The sequence below is a fragment of the Brassica oleracea genome, chromosome C6, assembly GCF_000695525.1.
Source record: "Brassica oleracea var. oleracea cultivar TO1000 chromosome C6, BOL, whole genome shotgun sequence".
Classification (NCBI taxonomy): Eukaryota; Viridiplantae; Streptophyta; class Magnoliopsida; order Brassicales; family Brassicaceae; genus Brassica; species Brassica oleracea.
In genome coordinates this window covers 3972608-3987137 of record NC_027753.1, presented here as the reverse complement: position 1 = coordinate 3987137, position 14530 = coordinate 3972608, and the positions used below count along the sequence as shown (strand labels likewise).

The following is a 14530-nucleotide window of genomic DNA, read 5'->3' as shown; positions in this document are numbered from 1 at the left end:
CCCAACCTACAATGCCACAACTTGGTCTGTTTGGCATTCTCGACAACATCAACAGTGTCTTGATAACTCGTCGTCATATAAAGAGTGCCTCTTTTATGACCTCTAGCCACCACCATGGAACCTTTCTTGACTCTCCAGGCTCCACCACCAAAATTAAGATCGTGACCCGTATCATCAAGTTGACCTACTGAGATTAGATTTCGCATCAACTTTGGCACATGTCTGACCTTCGTAATCTTCGACACACGTCCGTCTGACATCTTCAGGTAGATATTTCCAATACCAACTATGTCCAAAGGTAATCCATCAGCAAGATATACCTTTCCGTAATTTCCCGCAACATAATTTTCCATGATGTTATGGTGCGGTGTGGTGTGGAACGACGCTCCTGAGTCAAGCACCCATGAATTGACTGGGCAATCGACATAGGAGATTGACGCTTTGGTGGTATTTGCAGTTGCATCACGAGCTTCAATTTTCCTCGGGGAATCAACAGACACTACCAATGCATCAGCGTTTTCACGTGTCACTACATTGGCTCCGCCTCTAGTGTTTTCTTCCTTCTTCGGTGGTGCTCGGCAATTCTTCTTAATGTGACCTGTCTTTCCACAATTCCAGCACTCTGCAGGATGTCTGAATTTGGATTGACCCCGTCCATTCCCTGACTTCGATCTGCCATTACTCCGGTTATTTCTATCTGGGTTTCTCCCTTTTTTTTTTCACGTTGAAAGCAGAGCTCGTTGATGCCTCCCCAGAGTCTATCCTTCGAACTTCCTCAGTAAGGATACAATCTCTAACATCATTGAAATTGAGCTTTTGAGTACCCACAAAATTACTAACCGCTGCCCTCATCGGCTCCCAGCTATTTGGCAGAGATGCCAACAGAATCAGTGCTCGCACTTCATCATCAAACTCGATTTCAACTGATGACAGTTGGTTGACAATCGTGTTGAACTCGTTCACATGTGCGGATACCAGGCCACCTTCTTCCATCTTCAAATGGAAGAGTTTCTTCATGAGAAACACCTTATTGTTTGCCGAAGGTTTCTCATACATATCAGAGAGAACTTTCATGAGCCCTTCTGTGGTCTTCTCCTTCGCAACGTTGTGAGCAACGTTTTTCGACAGTGTTAACCTTATAACACCCAGAACTTGTCTGTCAAGGAGCTCCCACTCATCCTGATCCATCTTCTCAGGCTTCTTGCTCAGCGGTTGATGAAGCTTCTTTCCGTACAGATAATCTATAATTTGCATTCTCCAAATGCATAATCTGTACCGTCAAATTTTCCGATACTGTTCGCCGAACCGTCTTCGCCTCCCATCGTTTCTGGAACCACCGTGTATTAGAACACCTACGTCGACAAACCGATGTTACCGACAAAATTCAATATTTCACGAATTACTGTTCACATGAATATTAACTCCGCAAAAAATTTGACCGATCACCGCAACTCAAGCTCTGATACCAATTGTTAGGAAATACGCGGTCAAATTTTGCGGTAAACCAGAATTTATGGGAGCGGGAAAACACACACACAATTGTTAACGGAGTTCGGCCAATCTTGCCTACGTCTCCGGACCTGCTACAGATCTTTTATTATTAACCAGAGAAATTTTACAAGCTCTAAACTCACACCCCGATCCCAAATACACTCGGAAATTTCTGAAAGAAGATTTTTTGTGAATTTTTTTTCTTTTTCTTCTCCTTCTCTTTCGTTGTTCTCTCTGTGTTTTTCTTTTTTTTGGGATGCATTTCAGAAACCAGAAGCTTGTATATTTATAGGAAGAGCTTGTATGTGGACGTAATTGTTGACAAAAGTACCTTCTTTTTTGATTTCTTTCACAGTCCAACTTCACCGTGCAACTTCAACGTCCATTATGAAACATGTGATCTTTAACACATGAGTTATATCACAGAAGCAAAGATAGATGCAGAGGAGGTGACTTCTCATGTAAGAAGATGAAACCACTTTGACGCCCACTCACTATCCTGTTCTCATCTCTTCTTCCAAAAGATTTGGACTAGACGAACCAGAGGACTTGCATTGAGGTTCTAAACTCATTAACCTTTCCTCTCAGTGTTTATGTGATTCTGTGGTAATCAAGAAAGGTTCTACTTAGAGATCTCATTTCTTGGCCAAAATCAAATCTCCAATGAGTTTTGTTTCTGATATATTTACAAGTTTTCGTCTCTGCTATTGTAAATATTATGAGTGAAAAAATCTGTACTGTAGTTTTGGCTGCCAAAAGCCATTCTTCTAAACAATCTGATCTCTGCAGACTGCTCAGCTGAGTCGATGACCTTGCTTTGGCCTAGTCTCATCCCGTTGGCCAAGTCTTCCTCAGCTAGACTGTCGAAAGCTCTCACAATCTGACTCATCCGAGGTCTCTTTGCAGCTGAGTGGTGAATACAAGCTGCAGCTGCTTCGATCATTCTAAACATTTCAGCGCCAACGTAGTTTCTTCCCAGCTTGGGGTCTACTAAAGCTTCAAACTCCTCGGTTTCTACGGCATGACTAAGCAAAGGACGAGCCTGAAAACATTCAACACAAAAACACATTGGACTAAAAGAAAAGAGTTCCATTCTCAAAATGTTTATTTTATGCCATACCCATTCAACAAGGCTCTCATCTCCCCTAGGTTGTGATGTATCAACAGGCTTACGTCCAGTGACTAACTCAAGTAGAACAACACCAAAGGAGAAGACATCTGATTTTTCGGTTAATTTGCCACTTGATGCATATTCAGGAGCCATGTAGCTGGAAATGAATTACCAATACTTGTATTAGATGCAGAGATTGCAACATTACATATTATATGGGAACTTAACCAGCACCTACCCGAATGTTCCCATAACACGAGTTCTGATATGCGTGTTATAGTCTAGAGCTAGCTTTGCAAGACCAAAGTCAGAAACCTAAAGAATCGAGCGATCAAATGTTACTAAAACTCATGATCTTAATCTTCAGCAGCCTTGAAAATTCAGAAGAGAAGATAAATGTGTATTACCAGAGGGTGAAAGTTATTATCTAAAAGAATGTTGGATGATTTGATGTCCCTGTGTATGATACGAGGATGACCTGTCAAATTTTACCATCAAGATCACTCAGACAAGAACCATAAAAAAGATAGTAGCATCAGAGAGACACAGAAACCTACAATCTTCATGGAGATAAGCTAATCCACGCGAGCCGCACCAGCAGCGATTTTAACATGCGTTGCCCAGTCCAGACCCGGAGTTCCTGCAGCTAAACACCACAAGAAACATAGTTTTAAGTAACAGTGAGTTTGTCTTTTATGAATCTGTCATATTATGCTTACCATGAAGGTGGAAGTAAAGATTGTTGTTAGGAACATAATCATAGATAAGCAACCTCCTGTTCTCGGAGATACTCCAACCAAAGAAAGCAAATGCCTGTGATGTACTCTGCTTATGGTCTCAACCTCAGCTTTGAACTCTCGGTCGCCTTGTCCTCCACCTATAATAGAGTTACTTTATATTTCACTCTATTATAGAGTGAACCATTGGAGCAAATTCAACTTTATAATAGAGTTCCTCTATTTTAGAGTGAAATATAGAGTAATTTTTTGTGTACCATTGGAGATGGTCTAAGATGCCCATAAACATGTAATCGTTCGTCACTCAAACTTGTTTCGTTGTAGCCAACGAACTACAAAGCGAATATGCCGCAGTAGTTACAACTTATTACAGGTCGCTAATGAAAACATAACAGCCACTATAGAATTGACTTCGGTAAATGCCAAATGCTCGGGGGTACGATATTCACTCGTAGGATCAATGTTGATAACACAAATAGAATGTCGTCGTCATGGACTCATGGGCTTTCCCAATGTCTTATTTGAAGGAGACTGCAAAACCCTTGGATAATTTACTCGGGTACAGGAGCACAATATAATACACACCAGATTACCGATTGGAACACAACTTTCACATACAAATGTCTGTCAAGAACTTGTGGAAGAGGAAGTTTGGTAACAAAACTTTCTGAAACATCTCTATTTCCTGTATGGTCGTGGTCGTGTATATTAAAATATTTAAAAGAATTGATTTAAATATTTTATTACCAATGTTATCAAATTGTATTTATTTGTTAAAAAAATGCGAATAACAGTCTAGTTTGTAAATTAAATGTCACTCTATTTTTTTTTTTAACTCAGTTGCTAGTATACATTGATGAAGTTAACTCAGTTTTTGTGATGTACACACAAGCTGGAAAATTAATCAATTTGATGGACTCAATCGATTTAGATCAACTGAAACTGATGATTTAAAATTTTGTTTTATTTACACCGATTTACTATTTAGACGCCGCCTAAACTTGTTTTAGAATAATCCCATCCAATCAGTACTACTTTCTGGAATCTAGAACACTAAAAGACCAAATTTATGTTAATAAAATATTTTAATGTATATTATAAAGTTTATACATATCACAATTGAAATTTGACTTCTGTTCTGAAGTATAATATCTAACGAAATCAAAAGAAATAAATCAAGTTAGAAATAAATCTTAAATAGCAAAATTGAACTGAAAACACATTATATCAACTATTCTTGATTGTGTCAATCATTATTGCGTTTCTTGTTTCCAATTGAAATATTAATCTTAATTAAAACCTTAAAAAATAGCATACTTTTAAATCAATATGTTATTCAGAATTCAAAAGAAAAATCAATAATTTTAATTAACAGTCTAAAACAATATCAATTCAGACAAACAATATCAATTCAGACAGTAATGCGCGGTCATGCTAAGTTTTCCAAATTTTACCGGGCTCGTTAATGGGCTTTTTATGGTATCTGATTACAAATAATGGACTTTGATTGACACTTTTAATATGATTGTCAGCAATAATATTAACAAATTGAGGGTAAATATGTAAAAGACTATTACGCGGTGTTGACCAAGGAAAAGCCAGAGAAGATTGAGTTTAATCAAGTTGCGATTGCAATTTATGAGCTCAAAATCACTTCATTCTCGTGATATATATTTTTACCATGGTCCATGAAATGAAATGCTGCATACAAATCACATTAGAAAAAAAATCAAATATGAAATTGGCTATTATTAACTGATTTTGTGATCGGTTAGCGAATAAAACTAACTATTCACTAAAAATCAATTTTGTTGTCCTTTTAATGATACTAGATTTTTTAACCGCGTTACGCGCGGATAAGATATTATACGTATTTCTCAATTCTAAAAAAAATAATGTATAATATTGTATTATATTATTTAAATAATATAAAATAAGACTACATAACATAAATATATTTTTTAAATTTTCTTTGTGGAAATCATTATGTTGTTTGATTGTTGTACTTGATTCACATATTTGCACAGTTATTTGTGATAGATGAATAACTATATTTTTATTATCAGTAAATAATATATATTTATTATATAATATAAAAAAAAAATTATTTACTTTTAAAACAAATTTGTCTCATGTTGAGGACTCGGTTATAGACATATCATATTCGAATGAGACATTTTTACAGTTATCAATCTTCTTAACAGTCAAGAAACAAATCTGAATATCAAAACAATATCTCATACGATCTCTTTCTGGAATAACTGCTCTGAAGAAATTGAATTTATGCATCATAAAGGACTGGAAATGATGTGCAGATGTGTTATCTAAGTTAGCTTTACAAAGTACTACTATTCATAGTTCATATATCATTTAAGTCCAATTTTTTATATGTCATTTCCTAGACATCTTGAAATAACTGATACTAATTAATAATAAACTTTTGGCTGTTAAAAAAAATCAAATTTGTCTAATTATCGCTTAAATATTTTATTAATATTGTCTTTTAATTAATTTGCTTTGGTGGATAACTTAAAAAGTTTTCATATGAATCGGGGAAATCAAGCTTATGTTGTTATAGCTTATATTAATTTGCTTTGGTGGATAACTTAAAAAGTTCTCATGTTGAGGACTCGGTCATAGACATATCATATTCGAATGAGACATTTTTACAGTTATCAATCTTCTTAACAGTCAAGAAACAAATCTGAATATCAAAACAATATCTCATACGATCTCTTTGTGGAATAACTGCTTTGAAAAAATTGAATTTATGCATCAAAAAGGACTGGAAATGATGTGCAGATGTGTTATCTAAGTCAGCTTTATAAAGTACTACTATTCATAGTTCATATATCATTTAAGTCCATCATTTCTTAAACATTTTGAAATAACTGATGCTAATTAATAATACACTTTTTAAATAATTTAATTTAAAATAAAATTATATATTAATTTGTTTTATTGTAACAATTTGATTGATTTAATTAATTTGCTTTGGTGGATAACTTAAAAAGTTTTCATATGAATCGAGGAAATCAAGCTTATGTTGTTATATTATATTTATTTGTGTATATGGAATATATATATATATAATGCTAGTGTAATAAAGAAAGAACATTATTTTTTTGTAACTTCAAAAAGATACATTATTACAATTTGAAATTATTCAAAATTGAATAAAATGGTAATTAAATAAATCTAATTATTTTTTTATCTTGTTTAGTTGGATTCGCATGAAAAGAAATCGATAGGTTAAACAAATGTTTCAAAATTTGTTGTGTTATTGTTTTGTCTATAAATTACAAAATTTATTGAATTGATATACTTAATTATTGCACCCTTAAAAATATTTTATTAAGACATTAGAGAACTATGTTTTGAGTTGTTTTGTCAAAATTGTACAAAAATCTATGTTTTTTCATATTTGTCACAAAAATTTATATGTTAAACTTACTTTTACAAAATTCTTAACTTTGTCACGAAAACAAAAATCTATGATTTTTCATTTGTCAATGTTCTCACACTTTCAAAGAATATATTAGCTTATTCACTTACTTATTTTTTTTTACAAAACAAAGTATCAGAGTCTTGAAAGTTGAATCCATATTATTGTAAATGTACATAAGAGTTTGTGATTACATATTTAGTGATTTATTATATATGTGTCCAAGAAAATTTCAATGGCTTAGTGGTATCTGCCATATATTTATGTCATACTAACCCGGGTTCGATCCTTTCCTTTGCATGGTTTTTTTCATTTTTTACGAAAAAATAAATGAGATGACGTGGCAACTTCGGACTCTCTGATTGGACGATTTTTTGTGCCTACGTGGATACTCTAAAAGGAGCTTATATCCTCCTTTTAGTATAGTATATATAGATAAGACATGCATTTGCGTATTTAAGAATTTGTTTTTTAAAATTATTCTGTATATTATTTCTGTAATCAATCTTAAACTTTTGATATTACTGGAAATATTTACCCAAAAGAATATTTGTACAACAACAAAATAAACTCAATATACATGTTCAAGATTTAAGAAAAAAAAAAGTCAGGCTCTCTAATTACAACTTACACAGCCACATTACTCCTACTCAGCTATCGAACTCAACTCTACCGTAAACTTCCTCCTCCCTTTACCGCCACTACCACAGCCTCTTCCGCCGCAACTATTTCTTTTTACTCTCTTAACTCTACTACACTCACCTGTTAAGGATACTAGACATCTCTCTCTATCATGTCTGTAATATTCTTGTATGTTTTTTATGGTAACTTGTGTAAATGCGTAGCTCCTAGGGTATTAGTCGTGTCTATATATATTTGTGCTGTAGCCTCTCTTCCAAAGGTATATACTGAACATTACCATTGACTTGGTATCAGAGCCTGCATAAAGTTTTTCTTCTCAGCCTCTTCTTTCCTATTTCAATCGATCTATCGATCTATTTCTCGTTCTCTCTGTTTCTTTTCCCTTCACTCATCTTCTATGATGTCCACCACATCCGCTGAAATCGTTGATTCAACACCAAATGCTCTCCTTCATATTAACATGTCCAATGTTACCAAGCTCTCCTCAAACAATTTCCTCATGTGGAGCATTCAGATCCAAGCCTTACTTGATGGCTATGGACTTTCTGGTCATCTCGATGGCTCTACACCACCACCGGCTCCAACGATCGTCACTGATGGAGTCACCACACCGAATCCTGCTTTCACCTCTTGGACACGTCAGGATCGATTGATCTTCAGTGCTTGATAGGTGCCATCATGCCCACTATTCAACCCATCGTATCAACAGCAAAAGCCACTGCTGATATCTGGTCCACTCTTACGTCTACATACGCCAAACCTAAAAGGGGCCATCTCCAGCAGATCAAACTTCAAATCAAAGGCTGGACAAAAGGTACAAAGACCATTGATGAGTACCTTCAGGGATTTGTTACGAGATTCGACCAACTTGCGCTTCTTGGGAAACCTATTGAGCATAAAGATCAAGTTGAATATATTTTTGGTGGTCTCCCTGAGGAGTACAAGTCGATTTCGGATCAACTAGAAGGTCGCGACATCACGCCAACAGTCACAGAGATCCATGAGAAACTTCTAAACAAAGAAGCTAAGCTACTCACCTCCTTGAAGGAAACCGTGGCTATCCTTGTAACTGCCAATGTTGCTTCCACACAGACACCAACTCATCGCCACAATCAGAACCAATGCCCACCTCAACACAATCAGTGGAACCGCAATCAACAGACCAAGAACTTCAATAACAACAACAGGTATCAAAAAGGGTCTCAAGGCGGGTACCAGGGGCGTTGTCAACTTTGTGGTACTCAGGGTCATAGCGCGCGCAGGTGTCCTCAACTTGGCAGTCATGGTTCCTCCTCAGGCAGTGTCTCCGTCAACAATGCGTATCCTCCTTGGAAGCCACATGCTAATCTTGCTCTTGGCTCCACTCATCAGAACAACTCATGGCTTCTTGACAGCGGCGCGACTCATCATATGACCAGCGATCTCGACAATCTAGCCTTGCACACACCATACAACGACAATGATGCAGTCCTCATAGGTGATGGATCTCCTCTTCCCATAATGCACAGTGGTTCACTATCTTTTCCCTCTTCCTCTAAACCCTTATCTTTAAATAATGTTCTCTGTGTCCCAAACATTCACAAGAACCTAATCTCAGTATATCGTTTGTGTAACGCTAACAAAGTATCGGTTGAATATTTTCCTGCTCACTTTCAGGTGAAGGATCTATCCTCGGGTGCCCCATTGCTCCACGGCAGAACCAAGGATGAGCTATACGAGTGGCCAGTCTCACCCACTACCCTTCAATCCTTTTTCGCATCCACTAAACCTACACCTACTCTCAAAGACTGGCATGATCGTTTGGGCCACCTCTCTTTATCTACTTTAAAAGCTATTGTTTCTAAGTTTTCTATTCCAGTGTTGCATTATTCTTCACAGCCTTCTCTGTGCCCAGATTGTTCTATTAATAAATCCCACAAATTACCTTTTTCTCAAACCTCTATCACCTCAAACAAACCTCTTGAATATATATTCTCTGATGTCTAGACGTCTCCTCTGATTTCTGTCGATAACTACAGATATTATGTAGTCTTTGTCGACCACTTCACAAGATACTCGTGGCTCTATCCCTTGAAATCAAAGTCGCAAGTTCGTGATGTCTTCACTGCTTTTAAAGCTCTTGTCGAGAACAAGTTCAACCTCAAGATTGGCACTTTATACTCTGACAATGGTGGAGAGTACATGGCGTTAAAATCCTTCCTTTCCACAGCCGACATATCTCACCTTACCTCTCCACACACACCTGAACACAATGGAGTTTCCGAGCGCAAACATCGTCATATAGTTGGAACCAGACTCTCTCTTCTTTCTCATGCTGGGATGCCGCGAAGTTACTGGACTTATGCTTTTTCAGCGGCAGTCTACTTAATCAGTCGACTCCCGACTCCGGTTCTGAACATGACTTCTCCATTCTCAAAGCTGTTTGGTACACGCCCTCACTACGACAAGCTCAAGATCTTTGGGTGCTTATGCTTCCTATGGCTTCGGCCATATACCACTCACAAGCTTGACAATAGGTCCACGCCATGTGTCTTCTTGGGCCACTCCACAACCCAGAGTGCTTATCTCTATCTTCAGAAGGACTCAGGCAGGATATATATCTCCAGACACGTTCAGTTCGATGAACAAGTCTTCCCCTTTCTTCAATCTTCTCCTCTCCAAGCCACTTCCGAAGCTCAATCCACAGAAAAAAACGCACCTTTACACTCTTTTGTCCCTCTTAAACCGCCGCTCGTTGCCTCTCCCTTGCCAACTCTGGGGAACCCGGAGATAGCTCCTTCACCACCGGTGACATCAGAAAATTCTATCGACGGACTCGTTGGTAGCGATACGCAAACATGTATGATTTCTAACTCTATCTCTCCGATCCTTGCTCCACAAAACCACCCTGACCCGACTTTTCGAACCCAACATCAGACAAGCCCAAATACACAAGCCCAAATACACAAGCCCAAACAAGAAATATTTCCTCCCAAAACACGGAAACCTCAACCTCCCAGGCCCAAACACAAAGCCCATATACAAACCTTTCTGACCCAACCCCAAATCAAACCAATCAAACCTCGTCATCTTCCTCTCTTCCTCACGAACCAGAACCGATAATCATCAACCAGCACCCCATGACCACCCGTAGAAAGAACAACATCACCAAACCAAAATCAAAACTGAACCTCTCTGCCAAATTCTCTCACACCTACCCTCCCGAACCAAAGACAGTGAACCAAGCGTTACTCGACAAGAGATGGAGAGGTTTCATGTCAACATAATTGGATGTGTTTTCTCGCAACCAGACTTATGATCTCGTACCGCGCCGACCTCATCAAAATATTATTGGTTGTCGCTGGATTTATACTAACAAGTTCTTTGCAGATGGTAGTCATCGATGCTGCAAATCTCGTCTCGTCGCCAAAGGATACACTCAACAGTATGGGCGTGATTACACATCTACCTTTAGTCCGGTGATCAAGGCAACGACGATACGTTTGATGGAGCAGCCACCCGGATTCATAGATCCCGATAAACCATCTCATGTCTGCCGACTCCGGAAAGCTGTCTACGGCTTAAAACAGGCGCCACGTGCCTGGTATCTGGAACTTCAAACCTTCCTCCTCAGTCTAGGTTTCAAAAATTCCTTGGCGGACACGTCTCTGTTTGTCTACAACCATGGAAAAGAACTTGTCTACCTCCTACTTTACGTCGATGATATTCTCATCACTGGAAACAGTAAGACAGCAATCACATGGATCCTTTCCCTCCTCGCAGCACGTTTCTCTGTCAAAGACCCGGAAGAATTAAATTATTTCCTTGGTATTGAAGCTCGTCGCACCAACAATGGTCTTCACCTCTCCCAAAGAAAATATATTCTGGACCTTCTACATCAGCACAAAATGGAAGATGCCAACCCTGTCACCACGCCCATGGCTTCTGCTCCAAAGCTTACCTTAAATTCTGGTACTGTGCTTCCTGACCCGAAGGATTTTCGGAAACTTATTGGTAGTCTTCAGTACCTACAGTTCACTCGTCTAGACATAGCATACGCTGTTAATAAACTCTCTCAGTTTATGCACCGCCCCACAGATCTTCATTGGCAAGCTGCTAAACGAATTCTGCGATATCTTGCAGCAACACCATCGCATGGTATCTACTTCTCTGCTCGCAATGTTCTCAGCGTACACGCCTTCTCTGATGCGGACTGGGCCGGAGACGCAGATGATTTTGTCTCTACAAATGCGCACATAGTTTACCTTGGTAAACCACCTGTTTCTTGGACATCAAAGAAGCAATCTGGTGTCGCTCGATCAAGTACAGAAGCTGAATACAGATCAGTGGCAAACACATCAGCAGAAATCAGGTGGATCTGCAACTTGCTAACAGAACTGGGTATCGCCTTGACATCGCCTCCAGTCATATATTGTGACGACCTTGGTGCCACTTTCCTCTCTGCCAATCCGGTGTTTCACTCACGTATGAAACATGTGGCCCTTGACTATCACTTCATCCGCGGTCAAGACCAACACGGTATGCTTAGAGTTGCTCATGTTAACACAAAAGACCAGTTGGCTGACGCTTTGACTAAACCACTCCCGCGCCTACGGATTTACACATCAAGATTGGAGTGTCTGAACCCCCTCCATCTTGAGGGGGCGTGTTAAGGATACTAGACATCTCTCTCTATCAACTCTGTAATATTTTTGTATGTCATTTATGGTAACTTGTGTAAATGCGTAGCTCCTAGGGTATTAGTCGTGTCTGTATAAATTTGTGCTGTAGCCTCTCTTCCAAAGGTATATACTGAACATTACCATTGACATCACCACCAGAGACCTTTCTCGCATCACCATCATCGCCACAACTCCAACCACTTTTGGTAAGCGCGGAGCTCCCTTTAACCGCCAAAGCAGCCATTTGTTCTGCCCTTAATGGATATTTCAACCATGTTAATGGTAAAACAAAGTAAAGCTCTCCAGGCCGGAGATCCTCGCTGCCACCGACTGCTATAACTGCGTCGTCGAAGTCCATATCGTCTGAGTTACAAACAAAACTCGTGGGATTCTTTTGAAAAATCTGCCACACTTTTACAGGTGATGTAAACTCATGTAACGCTCCGTCTGGTAATATTAGCTTCGCTGTGTCTGTTCTCCGAGATTCACTTGATCCGCAAGCTCCCATTTTCGTGTATATTTGACTCATGAGTTTAAGAAGGTTTGTAGAGAGAGAGGGAGAGAGAGATGTGTTTTCAAGGAGATAACAAGCATCGTGGGGTTTTATATAGACAATGAGTTAGCGAAATGGAATCTTGTGATTCGGAAACTTCAAGTAACTTTGGTTTTTCTCGTTTAGTGTTTCAAAATCAGACAGAACAGCTCACGTAATCTTGCTGTCTAAATGGATTTACAACATTACCCCTCATATGTGACATAGGGAAACGTTGTGTTGAGACGTAACTAAGAGAAGAAAATAATGTTATTTTGGGAAAATAGACAAAACATAGGAGTGTAGACAAAATCAGAGAAAGGAGACAAGGCTTAGGTGGTCGGACGTTTATTCTCCGGCGGATGAGGTGCAAGGAAGCTCGGTTTATGGAGCATCACGTGAAGGCAACATGGACATAAGCATGGGTGGGGCCCAACTGAGTCGGGTCGGGTCTGGTCCCATTTAGATTCATTAGTTAACGAGAGATCGGGTCATTAACTCTATGTACGTGCATCACATTAATTGTTTTATTTAATTTTGGTATGAACGTGCATAAAGAGTGTAATCCAACCCGAAATCTTTTTTTCTTTTTCCAACTTGAAATTATTGAATGTCTATCTATCTATACAATATTAAGGTCCACAACGCTGTATCTAATTTTTCGGTGTTGTTATAAACTATAACGTAAGTACAATTTTATGTTATAAATATTTTGATCTTTTTTTTTTTTGAACAACAAGATTAATTTGATTAAGATGAGATTAGGTTACAGGAGATGGGTTGCTGATTAAATGAGTTGCTAGACAATTCTTTGCAAGCCCATCAGCAAGTCCATTAAAGGCCCATAGAATGAAAAGAAAACGACAAGACAGAAACAGAGAAAAAGCTAAGAAAGCGAGGTCGTCGATATCGGCGAGGACTCCGAAGAGTTCCATTGATCGTCGACGGGTAGAGATCGTGTAAACGAGTACTTGAGAGTCTGATTTTACACAGATATGACGGTAGTTGAGGGTGGCCGCTTGGAGGAGAGCTTCTCGAATGGCAAGGGCTTCAGCCATACAAGGCGAGGAGACGAAGTCTTGTGCGGCTGATCCTCTGTGTAGTTCCTTCGACGCCGGGTCGGTGAAGATCCAGGCCAAACCCGCCGATTGGATCCCTCCTTTCCACGAAGCATCTGTATTGTAGGAGATTTCCATCGAGTTCTCAGTTGATGCATGGCACCGAGGTGAGTAATTTTGTTTTGATTCCTGCGTAGTAGGCTGTGCGGCTTCCCATTCTTTGAGACTTCCTAGAGCTTTTGAAAAGGCTTCTGTTGCTGATTGAGATCGGTTTTCGAATATGAGTTGATTTCGCGAGGTCCATAGTGTCCAGCAGATCCATGGGAAGGCATTACCCGTGAAACCATAAGGGGGTAGAGGAGGTTGATGCTTGGAGAATTGTAGCTTCTCGAAGAAAGAGCTCTGTGTGGAGGTGTCTAAGCTATGCTCCCACGGTCCAAACTCCCAGACTTCCTTCGCAAAAGGGCAGTGGAAGAGAATATGAGCTATAGATTCTGAATCTCCGTAGCGAATACACATGGTATTTGAGAGCATTCCTCGAGTTTGTAGGTTTTGCTCCCTCGGGAGAGCATTATTCCCAACTTTCCAGAGGAAGAGTTTCAGCTTTGGTGACAATGATGTGCTCCAAATGAGTTTGTTTCAAAGGTTTGATTCCCTTGCCCCAAAAGTGTCTGATCCTTGATTCTTTGTAGCATGTATCGCATTGTACCCCGTTTTGACTATGTAAACTCCTGATTTTTGTAGCGGCCAGATGAAAGAGTCTCGTGCTCCAAGAATGCTTGGTCTCAGACCTAGGATGTGGCTTTTGAGTTCAGGTAGCAGATTTTCCACTTTTGCTATATTCCATTTTCTG

General features: G+C 39.0%; 2 protein-coding genes and 1 long non-coding RNA gene across 3 annotated transcripts; all 3 read right to left on the bottom strand.

The window, feature by feature from the left end:
* Positions 1-2881: 2881 nt before the first annotated feature.
* On the bottom strand, positions 2882-3188 carry LOC106299718. Its single transcript, XR_001261849.1, has 3 exons — positions 3160-3188; positions 3010-3080; positions 2882-2917 (listed from the first exon to the last, which is right to left on the bottom strand). It is a non-coding gene; the product is annotated as an uncharacterized LOC106299718 (long non-coding RNA).
* Positions 3189-7430: 4242 nt separating this feature from the next.
* Positions 7431-12595, bottom strand: LOC106299755. Its single transcript, XM_013735781.1, has 2 exons — positions 12265-12595; positions 7431-7546 (listed from the first exon to the last, which is right to left on the bottom strand). Exons 1-2 carry the CDS (start codon positions 12593-12595, stop codon positions 7431-7433), a joined length of 447 nt encoding a protein of 148 aa, XP_013591235.1.
* Positions 12596-13380: 785 nt separating this feature from the next.
* On the bottom strand, positions 13381-14196 carry LOC106297257. The gene has a single exon (XM_013733535.1). The coding sequence runs from the start codon at positions 14194-14196 to the stop codon at positions 13381-13383; it is 816 nt and encodes a 271-aa protein (XP_013588989.1).
* Between the last annotated feature and the right edge of the window lie 334 nt (positions 14197-14530).